At 35.6% G+C, this 19,416-nt stretch overlaps 1 protein-coding gene across 1 annotated transcript in view; it reads right to left on the bottom strand.

Annotated features, from left to right (window-relative positions):
- TP63 (tumor protein p63) overlaps positions 1-19,108 on the bottom strand; it is a 264,983-nt gene extending 245,875 nt beyond the window's left edge. The window contains 1 exon segment of the mRNA XM_033213045.1: positions 18,865-19,108. Within this exon segment, the coding sequence (XP_033068936.1) occupies positions 18,865-18,926 (62 nt within the window). The 5' untranslated portion in view covers positions 18,927-19,108.
- Between the last annotated feature and the right edge of the window lie 308 nt (positions 19,109-19,416).

Raw genomic sequence — 19,416 nt, 5'->3', positions numbered from 1 at the left:
AGATTTGGATGGGGACACAGTCAAACCATATCGCTCGTCCATCAACAGAAGCTTATTCAAGATAAATTACATTTCTCGTTGTTAAGAGGTAATGCATTGATTGGTTTTCTCCTTCTCACATATCAATCTTTGAGTGTTTTGTTAAACAAGAAATTGATCTTTGGCTGACATATCAGGCTTCTAAGTTCTCTAGGCTGAGAACCAGCTTTGGATTGACATGTATTCACTCGGGTAAGGTAATGCCAAGCTGTGAAAACAAGATACCCTCCTATGGATGACACCCAAGAATTAAGTAAGGTCAATCTCTATAAACATCAACTATTCCATTGGTCAACTTTTGAAATGGGTCCTTGATACTACCATGCTTCCCCACCTCAGTACATAGCACCATAAATTCTCATATGGAATAGTAGCCCCTAAACTTGGTCTATACATCTATTTCCCACACAGCATAGAGTCAAAGTCATTCTTTAAAATATGAGACAATAAAACCCTTTGGAAAAAAATTAATCATGACTTTTCCCTATACTTCACATCCCTGTTACTCATCAGTTGCTCTCTTCTCCTATTTCTCTGTTCTTGTTCACTCTGTTCCAGCCACTCTGATCTTACACTCCTTGTCTGGAATGCTCTTTCTCTACCAAATTCCATCCTCATTCCCCTCAGATTTCGGCCACTCAGATCTCTAAAATGCAGTTGAATTCGTGGAGTCTCTTAATCTGACAGACCTTATTAGATACAATCCCAGTTAATACAGCACTGTTTTCCTTTCTTTTTAACTTTTAAGTTTGGGGGTGCATGTGCAGGTTGGTTGTATAGGCACATTCATGTCACAGGGCTCTGCTGTACATATTATTTCATCATCCAGGTATTAAGCCTAGTACCCATTAATTATTATTTTTTTTGATCCTCTCCTTCCTCCCACCCTCTATCCTTCAATAGGTTCCAGAGTCTGTGTTTCCTTCTCTGTGTCCCTGTGTTCTCATCATTTAGTTTCCACTTACGAATAGAACATAATGCCATTCGATTTTCTATTCCCGCATCAATTTGCTAAGAATAATAGCATCCAGTTCCATCCATGTTCCTGCAAACAACATGATCTCATGATCTTTCTTACCCTGCATAGTGTTCCACGATGTATAGGTACCGCATTTTTTTTATTCGGTCTACCATTGATAAGCATTGATGTTGATTCCATTTCTTTGCTATTGTGAATAGCATTGTTTTCAACCCTGTCATTTTCTCTGTATATATCTGTTATTTTGCCTCATTTTTATGCAGACATACCACCACCCAGTATATCATATGTTCGTTTATGGACTGTAGATACACTTCCATAACAGCATGAATAACTTTTTGTTAACTAGTGCCTGGTATAGGGCTTAGCACATAGATGGTCCTTAGTACATTTTTAAAATGAACAGGAACAAGAGAGAACTATGTAATAACAACAAGGCTATTTGATTAGATTCCAGGAATTTAATCCTGCCTTTGCCATTAATTAGGCATCTATGTGATCTTCAGCAAGTCATTAGCACTCTAACCTTCAGTTTCTTTATCTATAAAACAAAATTAATAATAGTTCTATGGCTCAAATACTATATGTGAAAGGGCTTTATATGATAAAGTCCTGAACACCTATGAGAGATTTGAGCAAATAAGATATCTAGATGTATAAACAGGCTAATGGTAAGATTTAGGAAGAACACTGAATTCTGAGTGTGACATTCTGGCTATTAAGTCTTGGTTCTCCCACTAACCAGCTTTGCTATTTGGAGTTAATTACCCAATCCTGTTAAGTTTCATTTATCCTAACGAGAGAAAAAACTTTCTTTTTTTCAATAAGCTTGTTTTTTACTCATTTAAAAGACATTGTATCCTACTGGTCAGTAAAAGCAATATAAGTAAATATGACTAAGAATTATTTATTAATTATTTCTCCATAATTAATTCAGCCAGTAGTTATTGACTGAGGACCTCTGTGTGTCAGGCTGTGGCCCAGGTGCTTGGGATGAATTGGGGCACCAAGTAGACAAATGCCTACCCTCTATGGAGCTTACTTTCCAGAGTGAAAAGACAGATAAGAAGCAATAATCATAATAAAAAAAAGTGAACTAAATTGTATTTTCAAAGGTGATGTGTGTTATATGGACAAAATAACATAAATAAGAAACTAGGAATTGAGAACGTGTGAAGGGAAGGGGGTCAGGTTGCAATAAATATGGGGCCATGGCATTCGAGCAGACACTGCCATTTAAAGACTTTCCTCCTCTTCCATTACTTCTCGTTAGTTTTGGTTTCTTTAAATGTTTAAAACTGTATTATAAATATGCTTTCTTAAAATTACAGAGCCTACATACTTCTACTGGAGTAACCAGTTACAATAACGTATCTTTTAAAAATATTACTGTAAAATCTTTTGAAATTAGTTTATTTAATCTTTCTATGTGAAATCTTTAATCTTAGTTATGAAATAAATACAGTCTGTATCATAGGCTCTCTTAATAGCAACTGCTTTTCAAAGAAGCAACATTTTCATTGCAAGAGAAATAAAAAGCATTATCTTTAAAACTTACGCATACTTTTTAGTCCACTTGTTTTGAATCTCATGATTTTCATTACTAACTTTTCTATTCATGGAAACTTCTATAGCAATGGATGGCAGAAGGAGGGCAGAGGCTTGTTTCACATTTGTTTTCTTTAAGACAATGTTCTTTGGTAATTTGGCTTTGGTCTTCCTATAAGGGCGGCATACACAATGATCAGGCAGCTTGTGTGTCTTATAGCATGACGTAACTGACAAAAGAGATATCAGGCTTCCTGAGAGATACCACCCCATCTCCCTAAAAACAATCCATGTAGAGCTTGTGATGGCTTTCCAGATAACTATAATCAACAGATCCTCTGTCAACCTTCTGGATCATTGTGTGTGACTAAAGAAGCCATCAGAGGAGGACCTGTTGAGCTGGACCATCTTAGAGGTAGGTTGCTGAAATATGAGTCATATTTAGTGACTTGGGTTAACTGCTCATCACGAAACTTAGATATTATTAATCAATCATTGCCTTAACACAGATATTGATACTTTTAGACATTTTAGCACACCAGGGAAGACCTACTGTTTTAGGGTATGGCTAATTAAGAGAAGTCTAGAATGACACAATAGCCATCGTTAGCCTGAGATCTTGAACTGAAGGATCTCATCAGTATTTGTGTTGCTATCTACTTACAGCACCCCTCTTTACTGGGTATTAAAAACTAACCACCTGTGAGCTGGCAGAGAACACTGATGCCTATCTGTTAAGGCTGTTGGAGTTCTTGGAAGTGACAAAGTGCTAAACAAATGCTATTATTTATAGTCTGTCCCTGTTCAATGAAAAGGATCCACAAAACACTGCTGCCAAGAGTCACCATTAGTTATCCAGCCTGACAATTTCATTTCACTGGTTGAAACTAAGCAGTGTGCTTTGAGCAATGAAAATCGCGGCATTCTCTTACGACTGGAAAAGCCTATTTCAGACCCAAGCTGCCTTTGGTTTCCAACAGTGTTTGCACTCCACATGTTCTCACGTGATTCAACATGGCAACCAAAGGCATTTTATAAAAGAATAAATTATGGGTTTGGCCACCAACTACATGTAGTCTCAAACCAGATTTATTTGCTTCTCTCACTTTTATTTTCAACTTTGTTTTTATGATTTATTTTTGTTATTATGAGAAGATAAATTCCAATAGGTCTGATTCCCACCTGCCTTATATCTTATATTTGGTCCTTCACGTGGTCTGAAACAGTGTGTCATGAAAGGGAAAGGTGTGTGTTGGTCGGGGGTGGAACCAAAAGTAGAAAAATGTATAACAGAATTATTTCAAGTTAAACATTTATTGAATATCTGTAATATACATGAATCAATGTTAGCTATAATGTATATTCAGAAATAATTAAAAGTTTGGTCATTTAAGTAAATGTAAATACCATATGTGAAGTATAAATAAAGTTGTATCAGAGAAGAAAAAAATACACATTATCTGTGAGATAAGCAAGAGCATCCTTCACTCATTCATTCATCCATTTGCTAAGTCACTTCCTATGGATTTGTAAAATGCATACCCTATACCTACAGAGAATACCAAAATTAACAAGACAGCCCCTCCTCTTGTCAGTTGTGTAGTCAGGTTCTCAAACTTACGTGTGCATCAGAATCCCGATAACTGTGTTAAAATACACATTGTTGAACTACAACTTCAGGTTTTTAAATTCAATAGTACACATGTGAACCTGAGAATCTGCATTTCTAATACTATTCCCAGGTGCTACAGTTGTACTCTTGGGATCACATCTTGGGAACCACTGGATTAGATCCATACTTCTCAAATTGAATGTGTTCACAAATCACCTTGAGTTCTTGTTAAAATACAGATCCTCACCCAAAGGAAAATAAGTCATTATATGAAAAAGACACTTGTATACGTACGTTTATAGTAACACAATCCACAAATGCAAAAATATGGAATCTGCTTGAGAGCCTGCAACCAACAAGTGGATACTGTGGTATATATTCCATGGAATACTATGCAGCCATAAAAAAGGATGAGTTCATGTCCTTTGTAGTTTCATGGATGAGGCTGGAAACCATCAATCTGAGCAAACTATCTCAAGGACAGAAAACCAAACGCTGCATGTTCTCACTCATAGGTTCTCACTCATAGGAATTGAACAGTGAGAACACCTGGACACAAGGTGGGGAACATCACACACTGAGGCCTGTCGTGGGGTGGGGGGAGGAGGGAGGGATAGCATTAAGAGAAATACCTAATGTACATGACGAGTTAATGGGTGCAGCACACCAACATGGCACATGTATACCTATGTAACAAACCCACATGTTGTGCATATATACCCTAGAACTTAAAGTATAATAAGATAAATAAATAAAACAAATAATAAATAAAAAACACATAATAAAAAATAAAAAAATTAAAAATAAGATCATACAATCCTAGAAATAGACTGGCTGGAAGACCATGGAGTAGCAGAAGTCATTCCGACAATGACAGACCAAATTGCAGCTGGAACACCCAGTACAGTTCTGCTTACTAGACTTCAAGAAAGATCTGAAAGTGGAAAAAGAACCAAAGAAGGGCAGTTCAAGTGACCAAAGGGTGTGTGGAAGGTGCTGCAGTATGAATACTGTACGAATGTTTTGACTCTGGTCTGAAAAGATAAAAGAATGTTATCAAAAACTACATGGAATAATTGAAGTCCCTTCAAGTTTGAAAGTAAGCATTTTAGGACAAATAAAAGGAAATTCAACTTTGTACTTGTGGAAACTAATCCCTAAATATGAATAGGTTTATACTGATTCATGGGTAACATGTCCATAATAAATAATTGGAAACTGGGATGTCTGAATATTAAGGAAGACAGCCATAGTCTCTTACAGTGCCTCTGTTGGTCTGTCTCAAACTGAATTGGGTGGGAAAAGGTATGGTCCAATATAAAAGTTCCATTTCACCATAAAAAAAAAAAAAAAGAAAGAAAATGTGGTGTATATACACCATGGGATACTACTCAGCCAAAAAGGAAAGAAATAACTTGGGTGGAATTGGAGACCATTATTTTAAGAGAAATAACTCAGGAATGGAAAATCAAATATGGTATATTCTTACCTGTAAGTGAGAGCTAAGCTATGTAGGCTCAAAGACATAAGAATGAGATATGGACTTTGGGGACTCAAGGGGAAGAGTGAGTGGGAAGTGAGAGATAAAAGACTACTCACTTTTGGTACAGTGTGCACTGCTTAGGTGATGGGCACACAAAATCCCAGAAATCAACATTAAAACACTTATCCATGTAACTAAAACCCACATGTTCCCCCCAAACTATTGAAATAATAAAAAATAAATAAAATGCAGATTCTCATTTAGTATGACTGATGTGGGCACCAAATTTTGTATTATTCTATGCATTTCACTTTAAGTAGTGAGGGTCTGGTAGGTGAACAGAAACTTGTAAGTGAATATGCACAAAATACGTTATGAAATAAATAGAAATTAAGAAAAACTTTGAAGAAAGGAATGAATTTTTATAGGAAAGATTGTGAGGATGTGCAGAGGGAGCAGGCTTGGTGCAAGCTTGGGGTATGAGAGAGAGAGGAAGGGACTTGGTGCAAGCTGTGGGTATGAGAGAGAGGAAGGGACTTGGTGCAAGCTGGGGGTATGAGAGAGGAGATTGGGGCCAGAAAGGAGCAAAATCACACATTAATACTGTATGATTTGGGCCTGATAATTTCAGGTAATGAGGAACAACCCAGGGCATTTGTGTGGACTGGTACCTGAAGTGGCAATGGGAGCTTCTTGAGATGAAAAGGCAGAGGGACTCTAAGACAATACTGTGGGAAGGCAATCAAAAGGGAAATAGAGTTCCCAAAGAAATGGCAGATGCTATAGTAAAAAGGAAAAGGAGTCATGTAACAGAGGAGAGTTTTCTGAAGGTCAGTATATTGTCATAAAGGTCAGTACATCACTTTGATGGTTGAGATTTCAGAAAACATGAGATTATTGAGTAACCGTGGGTCAACTATAATCCAAAAACAGCAGTGTTGTCTAAAAAAATATGTCAGTTTCTTCTCTCGTCCACCTGAATGAAAAGGAGTTTGTGCAGAAGGCATTGCTTCTACTAAAGAATCATGGGCAATGTAGATGCTTTCAGAGAAAGAAAAGCCTTCAGTTAAGACAAGCTAGCAAAAGCAGAGAAGAAAAAAAGGACAGAAATGGAAAGACATGATGGTGAGTCAAAGCACCGCATTAGGGGGAAAAAAGTCACATAGGTAGAGTGGAAATGAATTAATCTGATTGTGTCAAGAGTTCATGGAGGAGGGCTTGATTCACATCACCAAATTTCAATAACAGAAATTGGTAAATGGGAGATTTCTGAGTGATCAACAGAAATGGGGGAGCAAAAGCATTGAGGCTTTTTTGTTTGTTTGTGTGTTTGCTTTTTAATCAATTAAAGGATAGCTTTTGAAGTGAGCGACCCCAAGTTTCCAAACTGGGCAACTCTAAGTTTTCAAAGTTAGGCCCCTGCCTGTAAGGGTTCTGATGGAAACATTTATTTCCAGAGGTAGAATAGACTGTCCTCAAATTTGACTGTCTGGGGCCAGGTGCAGTGGCTCACGCCTGTAGTCTCAGCACTTTGGGAGGCTGAGGCGGGCAGATCACCTGGGGTCAGGAGTTCGAGACAAGCCTGGCCAACATGGCAAAACCGTCTCTACTAAAAATACAAAATTAGCTGGGCATAGTGGCACGCGACTGTAATCCCAGCTACTTGGGAGGCTGAGGCAGGAGCATCACCTGAACCTGGGAGGCAGAAGTTGCAGTGAGCCAAGATTGCACCATTGCACTCCACCCTGAGCAACAAGAACAAAACTCCATCTAAAATAAATAAATAAATAAATAAGGTTGTCTGGGATTAAGTTACAGGTATGAGTGATACTTGGAAATATACTTCCTCTTTAGACTCAGATCATTTTTCCACAATGTTAAATTATTAGTTTTTGCAGTTTTCTGTCATAAGTTTCATTTACGCTTTCAAATCATTTCTATATAGAATTTACTGAGAGTTAAGGCACTTACTGTTAAAGAAAATGTGATAGAAATCAGAATCCTACCCATAATCACCAACTATTTTACCCTGAACAGCTTACACAGCCTCTCTCTGCCTCAATTTCTTCCTACAAAATATCAATAATAAGACCTAACATCCCATAGTACTTACTATATGCCAGACTCTGTCTTAAGTCATTTGTACAATTAACTAATTTAATTCTTAAAGCAATCCAATCAGGTAGGTACTACTATTATCATGCTCCTTTATACGTGAAAAAACAAAAACAAAAACAAAATAGACATATAGATTAAGTTAGGAGGTATAACATTTGCCAGAGTGAGATTTTTGAATCTCACTCTGGGGCGCACTGGCCCCAGAATCCAGTCTCTTAAACATTATACTACTGTCTCTTGGTTAGAAATAAATAATAGTAATAACTACTTTTTAAGGTAGTTTGAGAGTTAAATGTGTAAAGTGCTTGGAATAGTTCCTGACGTATGGTTAAAATTCAATAAATACTCGATATTTTGCTGTTCATATCCGTTTTCATTTTCTAAAAATACAAAGTCAAACGTTGAGGTCTTTTAAAATTAGCAATTGTGGTTTCTGTAGTTGTCCTAGTTAACAAAAAAGTGCTAATCAAACCATATATCATCTTACCTCTATTAACTTAATGAAATTTAAAAATTATACTATTCAAAGCTGCAACTCTTTGGCAAAATACATTGGCATACTGTTTAAATAGTAAAGTTTTCCAGAAACTTGAAAAAGTGTACCCTCATTTACTACCCAGCCCTCTTCTTAGGTGGGAGGACGTTGTGGGGGACGCAGTAAAATCTTTGGGTCAGATAGCCCTGACTCAGATGAGAATGATAGTACAAACAGGTTTTTCCATTTATTAGTTAGGTCACCCTTGGTTAAGTTAGTTACCTCTGAGTATCATTTTTCTCATCTGCAAATTGGGAATATTAAGAATTGTGTTATATGAGATAATTTAGGTAAATTACATACCTAGTTTAGATTGAACATGTATAAGTTTGCTTTCCTTAAATATTTGGACCATTGAACTATCCCAAGGAAATAATTCAAAAGAAAGGTGGTTGTATAACATTCTTAATTAATAATAAAAATTATAACCAAACCAAATGTTCAAAAATAAGGGAAATAATAAACGTAGTAGATTACACAGATATGATGAGATACTGATACAGTCACTTACATCATAACTGGAAAGTGCTCATTAGATTATTTATTAATGAAAAACACATCGAAATTATTTATGATTATAACTTGTTTGTAAAAAAATTACGAACCTAGAAGATGGCATGGAAAAAAATTGTTTTACTAAAGTTTTCTTTGTTGGCATCATGATTATTAGAAACATATCACTTGTGTAATAAATACTTATTGAGATATAAGTAGTAGCAAGTCACAATTACTTTTATCTGAATATGTTTTATCTGAGAATACCTAAAATGCTCTGACATTTATATTTCCACCTGAGCTTCAAAGATCTTCCTTTACCTCATACTTAATTAAGATTATTTCAGAACCAAATTTGCTACAGTAAAAACAAATACATAAAAATGTTGAAGTTGTAAATTTCTCATCATATATCCAGTATCGAGTATTTAATAAATACGTGCAGAACATTATTAAATAGTTTTATAGCTTTCAAACTACAAACTCAACTACTAAGTTTACAATGAAAGTGAACTATTTCCCTTCTATTGTTCCTTGTCCCCCCAGCCAAACAGAATTTCTGAATTTATTTAAAGATTAGCTATTTACAAATCTTGTTAAATGTATTTAATTCAGAGAGGCTAGGTATTAAAAACAAATATCATACAAAATCCAAAAGGCATGTTTTGTCAGTTTTATTTATGTGTTTATATTTTTGATATGTTGCTGTTTCAATGTCTTAGTTCAGTTTACACAACGGCCCAATTTTACTTTTGCAAAGCAAAGCTTGGACTGTTTTAAAAAAGTGTTCTATAATATTTTTAGCTTTTTCAGGTATATTCTTTACTAACAAGCAGCAAAGAAAGAAGAGTTTCTATGAAAGAGAGAAAGAGCAAAAGGAAAGAAGGGAGGTCAAAAACTGAAGGGAAAAATAAGCTTTCCACTTCACTGCTTTAAAGGATTGAAGATATAGAAGTAAAATTGTATATACATTTTATATAGGAACACAAGCTGGCACCTTGCACACCATACAGGAGGTTCAGTAGTGCATTCATAGAGCATCACTGAAGCCTTTTGTTCAGCAAGAAAAAAATGATTGAACCTCTGACTGTCAGTGTGACAGCAACATTTACAATGGACCACATTTACAGCAGTACTAACTTGAAGATAAATCATGCATTAATATCTCACATTTTGTTGCAGAATTCTTAATTACAGCCACATCAGCCTCTATAGGATACTAAAAAAAGAGCTTATGCAGGTACAAAGATTTATCATATTCGATAGTATCAATTAAGATGCTGAAAGAAAACCCATCAATTTTACTTTTGATTACTCATCATTTAGTTTGGAAAATTCTGTCAAGTATAAAGTCTCGTTTATTGTCTGAGATAACAAAAGTGTTAAAAGGAAACTAATAAAATAGAAAAATACATCTTATTAAGACTTTTTATATGGAGGCAGTTGCAGTGTCATGGAAAAGTTGGAAGAAAGTATATTTCTTCATTGAAAGCTTTAATGAATAATATATTCATTGTTTATGTAGTTAAGAAGTAAATGACACTATTAAATTCAAGTGCAAAAACAGAAGTTTCTTTGAGTCAGAAAATAATAAAGAAGAAAGAAAAGCTAAGAAAAGCTAAGGATGAATTTTAAAAAAATATTTAAAGTTTGATGTTTTTAAGGAAGCTGTAAAAATTGAACACATCGATAAAATGTCAGCATTTGTTGGTTAAGTTAAATGCAGTCAACAGTCTTAAGGCATAACATACTTGACGTTAAAAGAAAGAGTTCATATAGTTCACTATTATATATTTGTATATGTTCCATTATTTATTCCCATGATAAATCAACATCTGTTTAAAAAGATTAAACATCTAGCTAGTCAAATGGCTGACTAAATAATCACTCTAGGTTCAATTTTGTATGTCTTGACTGAAAATGCTTTCTCAGTCTTAACATTTTTATGATACTGGTTTTGCCCTCAATTATGAGAAACCTCCCTGAGTTAATGGAATTTGAGAATGAGTGTTTGCTGTTCAATTTAACAGATTAGGTTTACCCATTTGTAACAAAAGAAAAAAGAACTGGAAATTTGAAAGTGGCAAGAGATTTTGAACCCTGAAATTTATTCTTCTAAGCTTAATGATTTCATTCTGAACTTCAAATAATCTAATTCATCATAAGAGAGTCAGATAGAGTAGAGAATGGAAGGCAAACAATAAAAATAAGAATAAGGATGGAGTGTGAATTAATTCCCACAATCTAAGTGATCCCCCAAATATTATGGTTTATGGTAAGACACACATGTTAATAACTGTCATTTCCAAAACCTTGACTAACCAATAAGTACACATCACCTATGTCCATTTCTCATTCTATTTTAAATGGAACAAAGTGGCTTCCAGAGGTTGGGAAGTGTGTAATTACATAGATGGAGTCTTTGCACTTTGATCGTAATTACAGTGTTTTATCTATCCATCACTTGTTGCTTGAGGATTTTTTCCTTGGTGAATTATTTAAAGAGATAGAAACCCTGTCAGGACAAATTTGAGCTTCAAAATAGCTACTCAGAAACTTGGCTCTCTTGTCCTGAAACAGAGATTGAAAATTGTCACTTTAATCTTACAATCCATTTGGCTTTGAAATAAAGTGAGAACGTGAAGTCTTCCTTTGGGAGCATGTGTCTCTGTTTTTCTTTATCTCTGGTTGCCTTTTATGAGCATGTATTGGGGCATTGGGTCTAAGTTTGCCTCACTGTAGGTAGTGGTTTTCAAAATTGGGTGTGCAAACAAATGAATCATCTGAAATGTCTGATAAAAATGCTGACCTTGCATTCATTCCCTTGGCTCCTGATTTCTCAGAGAGAGGCATCGATGTAATCTCAAACCCCAAATTAACTGAGAACCTTACAACACCAGAAAGTGTAGAACTACTTCTCCACGTGTGGTCTGATAACCTCCCGAATCAAAATTGTTTGTTTATAGTTTACAGCACGTTTCCAAGGCTCCACCCAAGCCCTCTCAATACCTGACATCAGAAGTGAGTAAGTGCATGCCTGTGTTTCCTGGATCTAAATTTGGCCTTCAAACTTTTAGAGCTGCCATCTAAGAGTCAGATATATCTCCGTGTAAAAGAGTTTGAGGAACTTTAACAGAAACTAGTAATAAAAATCACTGTTTCCATTGACTGCCTCAAGAGCGGATGCTTGCATCTGCAGTCCCCAGGCTAGCTTGTCCAGTGGTTTTCAACCCCACCTTGTACCTTGCATTATTTCTATACAGTTACTTTTACCTTGGATTCCCTGAGGTCTAGGATTGTATTTCACTCATATATTCTACCTTCCCCACTTTGCACCATAAAAACATAATAAATTCATGGAACAGTTTAGTTAAACGCATCAAAACAAAACTCAGTTTTCTAGTGTCCATATCTACAATTGAGGGATAACAATTCCTACCTTGGTGGATTAGTTTTCTATTGCTGCCATGACAAGTTACCACAAATTTACTGGCTTAAACTAGCACAAATTTAGTATCTTACAGTTCTGTAGATCAGAAGCCTGATGTGGGTCTCCCAGAGCTGAGATCAAGGTGTTGGCAGGACTTCGTTGCTTTTGGAGACTGTAGGAGAAATTCAGTTTCCTTGCCCTTTCCAGCTTCCTTGGCTCCTGACCCACTTCCACCTTCAAAACCAGCAATAGCCTGTCAAGTCTTTTTTTTAACAACACATCACTTTGACTCTTCTACCTTCTGCTTTCTTGTGATTACGTGGTGCCCACAGGGATGATCTGAGTTATTCCACCTGTTTTAAAGTCAGTTGATTAGCAGCCTTAATTCCCTCTACAACCTTAATTCTGCTTTGCCGTGTAACATAACATATTCACAGGTTCTGAGGATTAGGATGTGGCTATCTTTAGAGACTATTATTCTGCCTGTCTCCCAGGTAGGTCAGATGTGCAATGCATTGGGAAACATTTTGTCAACTATAAAATTTTATACAAATCTGATAAAACGCTATGTTTTATGTTAAAGAGAGCTTTGAACTGGCAGTCAAGAGACTTGAATTACCATCCTGGTTCTGTTGCTGTTTTTGCTGTGTGATCTTGGACAATTCACTGAACCACTCTGGGATTCAGATTCCTTAATTCTACAGTATAAGAACTGAGGGGGACAAGCCAAGATGATGTCAAGACCCCAAATTATCTTTCTTCTGAAAGTTGATATACAGTGGAACTCGAGGTATGCTTACGTGAAAACACAATTGTCGGAAGGCAGCTCCAGTCCACTGGCACACTGTACACATAATATGATAGTAGAACTGAACAATACAGCAGGTCATGGAAAATGTTTTGTTTAACATCTTTTCCATATAACGCTGATGAGAAAAAAAGAAATCAGTTCCCAACTGAGGTCACTGTCTATGTGGAGCTTTTGCATTCTCTTCATGTCTACACGGATTTTCCAGGTACTCCTGTTTCCTCCCACATTTCAAAGATACACACATTAGGTTCGTTGGTGTGTCTAAATGGCCCCATTGTGAGTGAGTGTGTGTGTGTGTCTGTGTGTGTGTGTGTCCTGCAATGCAATAGCATCCAGTCTAGGGTTGGTTTCTACCTTCCACCCTGAGCTGCTGAGATAGGCTCTGGCCCTGAGATCCTGAACTGGAATAAGCAGGTTGGAAAATAATTAAATGAATGAATACACATTATTGTAAAATAAAAATTCACAAAGTATACGATAATCATAAAATACATGATGATAAATGATGCAGCCGAAAAGTGCTCAGCAAGCCTACTATATTTTTATTTGCTTTTGAATTGTGTGGCGGTAGGGGGTGCTCCTTACAATTTTTGCTTTGCGAAGATTTATTCCTTGATTTAACATAGTACCACTATGACCATCACTCATTGATTCACCAAAAATTGGGTAAATAATTATCTTACTTCTTTGTATTAATCTTTCTTAAATATATGTGTAGCTCACATTTATCTTAATGTTTAATATTGGAAATCTTGCGGGTCTATATTTAGAAGATTGGTGATGGTTTTGTGACCCGAAATATGCCATAGAAACTTAACTGTTGTGTATATCAATTAGCCTATGGTAAAATTGGTTTCGTTAATTACACACTGTTTTGCTTAAAATCACTATCTCCAAGAATCTATCAATAATGTTAAGTGAGAACTTACCATACACTACCGGAGTGTATTTCAGAGTTGAGTTGAGTTTATTTTTCAAAGTTCTAGTTGTGAACAGTAAATGAGAGGTTTTCATCCCTACTTTACCCATGAGGAACTTTGATTTAGATAGCTTAAGTGATTCCATGAAGGTCACATAATCATTTAGTGGTGGAGTTTACTTACCGCAATTCAAATCTTTTGCAAATCCTATGTGCACTCTGCTAATATGACTCTCTGCTATTTAAATGCACTCACCGCTTAGATGCAGCACATGGAAAAATAGTAGCATTATGCTTTTGGCTAACCACAGTTGGCCATAAATATATTTTGAAGCTTATCCATTAGATACTGAAGAGTTTTTTCTTGATTACAACCAATAGATATGTTAGATCCTGAAGATAAACTGTAACTTAATATTTCTTTAAAAGTGTGTATAAACAACTGTGTATAAACAACATATGCAGACTGTAGCATGCTGGCTCATTCCTTTCAGTCAGAGAGACTTAGTGATTACGGAGATGGCTAAAAGCCAGTGTGCTCATTAAAATGGATGGATATATCATTTACCTCATATCAAAAATTGTTATACTATTAATTGCTATATCAATTATTTTGGAAATCTTCATATGTACATAAACAACATCGCGGCATACTTTTTTAATGAGTGTAGTTGTCACGATCCTGGCAGGAAAAAAAGCATGATACTGGCAAGAAAAAAGGTAATTGAAGAAAGTTTAATGAAGAGTAAGGAATATGATGTGGCTCCCTAGAATTAGCAATGGCTGGAAATGGTTACCCTTCCTAAGCTTTAAGAAAAGGAAAGGGAGGGAATAAACTACTCAAAGTCAGGGGACTTGGACCTGCAGCAAGGGCCTCTGAGAGGATCTGCAACCTTTAGCCAAAAACCAACAGGGAGTCAGCCAGGGAAGCTAATATTCCAACTTCACTCTCCTGCAGGAGATTGCCGCTGGTTGAATTCAACAGGAAACCGGAGAAGAAAAGACCTGTTAATGCAATTATCAGGAAGCAGCCTCTTGAGGAAAAGAACAAGAAAGAAAAAGACAGATGTGGAGGAGCAAGTGAAGGACTCCCAACACAGAACTGCGTCTGCCTTTAGGTGATTTTATCTTATAAATGAAAGGATCTTCCACTATAAGTTCATTGTCATCACTCTTCTTTTTGGGATATATTTAGAAAGTACAGCTAATAAAGTTGACCTTTAAGCCAGTAAAGAGTACAATTCACAGCAAATATGTAATTCACACAAAAAACACTTCTTATTATCCATAGAGTATTTTAATAGCTTGATGCCTCTTTGGAATGACTAAGAAAAAATAATACAAAATATTTTACTGGTGGTTCAAATTGAAATAATGTTTATTTTTCTCTAATTTTTAGCCCTCAGTTATCACATAATTTCAAAATTTAATTTCGATTCATGTTTACCATTTTAACTGGTTTATTTTGTGTAAAAATACTTTGAAAATTTAATATATTAAAATTGCTTTGTTAAAAAATAAATTGTACAAAGTATATGGAAATTCTAGAAATGAAAGAATGGAAAATTGCCCAAGTTGTAGCCCAAACAACACATTAACAAGGATGTATCTTCTGAAGTGCTAAATTTTAGATTCATTTTCAATATTCACCTAATAAAAAATAAACAACAAACAATTTATTTTGTACAAGTTTCTATTCATAAATTAAAGGTAACTAACCCATTGACTTATTTATTGAACTTTTATAATTTTATCTATACATCAATATTTTTAAAATTAAGTTAGTAATCAAATGGTAATGTGATTTTATCCAACTTTTTTTCCTATTGGTATTGTTAATATTATCAAAAGGGGAACTTAATCAGCTCTAAGGTTTTAACTGCCTTTTTGGTTTTCAGAAAAGTTTCTGCAAAGACTAAAGTAAATTAGCATTATCATCAAGGCACAACCAAATGTTCAACATGCTAATATGTTTAAGTGGAAAGGAAAAAACAGAGGATGAAGTCCCAGTTTTAACTGAGAGAATGATGACCATCATCCTTTGAAACATGCACTTAAACACTTTTTTTGGAATGGCATTAACATTTCGTAATAAAAGATAACATCTGTCATTTTTTTCTATTCTGTAAGGGAATTCATAAATTAAGGTAGCTTGGAGTTAAAAATATCAAGATATCCTGTTCTTTCTTTAAAAAATTATCTTTCATGACTTTTTGCTAAACACAAGGTCAGTAAAAGACAAATTTAACTATGTAGATGACTATGGTTATGGAATGATTAAATTTGGTCTTTCTTAAAATAGCTTTTGTAAACTGAGAACTACAACGGTTGTCTGCTTAGAAAAATCAGCTCAAACCCATTCACTCGTGAGGTATCAAAGAAAATATTGTTTGATCCTTGTTTCGACAATATACATTATCATACTAATTCCTTTAGTGATATTTCACTTACTCATTTATTCACTAAGTAGTAAAAGTTGGAAAATAGTAACAATTCAGTCCTTAAAATATATGACAAACAGTTAAAATATTTGAGGAAAATATATTTTAGATTAAATATATAAGTACTGTAACGTTAAATAAATGAATGTAACAGTCACATCTAATTCATTTTTGTATTTGCAATGCCTTCCACAGAGCAGATGCTTAGTAAGAGCTACGTTTCATCACCTTAATGTTTTTGCTGGTTAAGCTTGCATTACAAATGAGAAGTACATATTCTTGCCTAAAATTATTAGGCAAATAATTGCTCCCTGACCATTCTGAACCATAGTCTCACAGCTTCTCAACATGACCCCCTCCCTGCCCCAAAAGTATCAGGCACCATGATCAAAGCCCAGGGCATTCTAGGAAAAATTAAAACGACTTAAAAATACTATGCAGCCACAAAAAAGAATGAGATCATATCCCCTGCAGGGATTTAGATGGAGCTGGAGGCCATTATCCTCAGCAAACTAACACAGGGGGAGAAAACCAAATACCGTATGTTCTCATGTGTAAGTGGGAGCTAAATGATGAGAACACATGGATACAGAGAGGGGAACAACACACACTGGGGCCTTTCAGAGGGTGGAAGGTGGGAGGAGGGAGAGGATCAGGAAAAATAACTAATGGGTACTAGGCTTAGTACCTGAGTGATAAAATAATCTGTACAACAAACCCCTATGACACAAGTTTACCTGTGTAACAAACTTGCACTTGTACCCCTGAACTTAAAATAAAGGTTAAAAAAAAACCCACAAAAATACTATGATTGCTTAGACTGTTACAGTATGTCAAAAACTGAGATGACATTTGCTCCATGAACTAAGAGATCATCAAGGTAATATAAAAAGTATTTTCTCTATTTCTTTATATTTATAGGCCTCTCTTATGAATCATTAGAAATGCTTCTAGAGATGTATGCAGGATTGAAGTGTGGGTTATTAGTCAATAGAAGGAAGTTTCTTTAAAGCTTCCCTGGATCCAAGCACCTACTTTAGGAGAGATGCCCTAAAGAGCAGCATTACACAATTACTGTTTCATCACAACTACGTTCTTAGAACTATTATTTCCAAAGATATGTATTGGAATAGATAATTTTGTGATTAGAAACAATTTTGAGAACCAGAAAAACCTTTCGTGTTTTTCTTATTAATCAACCCAATCCCCAACTTCAGCTAAATCTAATTTTCACGTTATACAAGAACATAAATTCTAGAGACATTCATTTTTTGCTAATACCGTTGTTCGCAGCAAACAGCAAGACACAAATCAAGCCACCACCACCATTTTCCACTGAAACCTTGGAGACCCCAAGCTTGCTTCCCCTCTCTCTTTTTTCACCCTTTTCTTTTTCTCTCCTCTATTTCATTTACCTCTCTGCCTTGCTCTTTCTCTTCTGCCTTCTCACACAACCCACCAGAAACCTCACAGGAAGAGAAACAGTCGGCATAGCCCACATTAGTGTTCTACATGGCGGCAAATCATGTTCATGAAAGAAGATCATACATCTTTCACACTCTGCTAGTCTACAGTAAGTGAGTCCTGCCCAGAGAGAGCAGAATCTGCTTCTTGTATCAAGCTCCAACAGACACAGGTGGTAAATGACCAGTTAACCCTTTGTAACCCCATCATTTTCAACACGCAAAGGACCTCTCTCATTTGTCTTATAAAATAAAATACGAAATCTCATGCTGTCAAACTAACAACATCACATTGCTCCATATGACTTGAATATCTCCCATAACTTTATGACTGGAAAAACACTGTTCAGATTTCATTTACCAGTTTAAAAATAGCAAAGTCTAATTTGAAGCACATACACACACAATTGTGCACCCTCACTAATATTCTCTCTTGGTACTAGGAAAATGTTTCTAAATAAAATTTACTACAATCACAGGCTTTTAAAGTCAGATTTGTCAAAAGATATTTGTTATCAAACATATCAAAAAAAATATTCCTTAGAAAACACCATGACAAGCCACAATCTTTTTGGTACAACAATGGCTAGTTATCCATTTCTTAATGTACAAATCAAAATTATTTGGTGTTTATTTTGACTTGAAGATTATCCATACATTTTTATATCCCTGCCCAGTGAAATTCTTATTGAGTGAGTAGGTGCTGAACAAGGCAAATAATATATTTTTAAACATTCTTAAATGGTGTGATAATTTTTTAAAATGGGAAGATTAGCTTCAAATTTTTTCACTTTGTAGATCCAGATATCAACCAAAAAAGACATTTAGAAAATATGCCCACAGACCACTGTAAGTCCACAGAAAGTCCAAAATAATATCACTGTGCTCACTAAACAAGGAGGAATTGTTCTTTGTACACAGCTGAAACATTCACAATACACAAGGCACTTCAATAAAGTTTTGAGAGAAGTTATGTCACATTTAAACTCACCGCTGGATGTAAGGGTCAGGGCAGTACTGTAGGGTGGCACACCGTGAAGTTTCAAAATTCATTTCCTTCAACTGTCTTTGATGTCAACAAATGGAGAACAATTATATAAAATATACACAAACACCTGTGTATATATAGATATAAAGCCAGGAGGCTAAAAGCAATAGGGTCAAATGCTATCAGACATAGAAGTTTAGGCACTTCTCCCCTTCACACATATTTGCAAAGAGGCGGAGCGTTTCTTGAGTTTAGCCAATGAGATCCATCAAGTGACTAAAACTTCATAAACGCTCGATTCTTACCAGCTGGGCATCCTCTCTAATGTTGTTCTTCCCCCTCTCTCACGGCTTCAGAGTCCTTGACGTATAGTAGCCACACTTGTTGTTGGCAATTTGGAGCTGGAGGCATCTCTGAACTTCTGATCTCTGTCGTGATTGGATGCTGGCATGAATGGCATCAGAGTTTAATTTCAGCAGCCTGGACTTTTGTAAGTGAACTGAGCCGATGAGTGTCCACCCTGCTCCGGCTACATAACACTTCCCTGTATCCGGA

This window comes from Trachypithecus francoisi, unplaced genomic scaffold (assembly GCF_009764315.1).
Source record: "Trachypithecus francoisi isolate TF-2019V2 unplaced genomic scaffold, Tfra_2.0 Lachesis_group0, whole genome shotgun sequence".
In the NCBI taxonomy this organism is placed as follows: domain Eukaryota; kingdom Metazoa; phylum Chordata; class Mammalia; order Primates; family Cercopithecidae; genus Trachypithecus; species Trachypithecus francoisi.
This window is presented reverse-complemented; position numbering and strand designations above follow the sequence as displayed.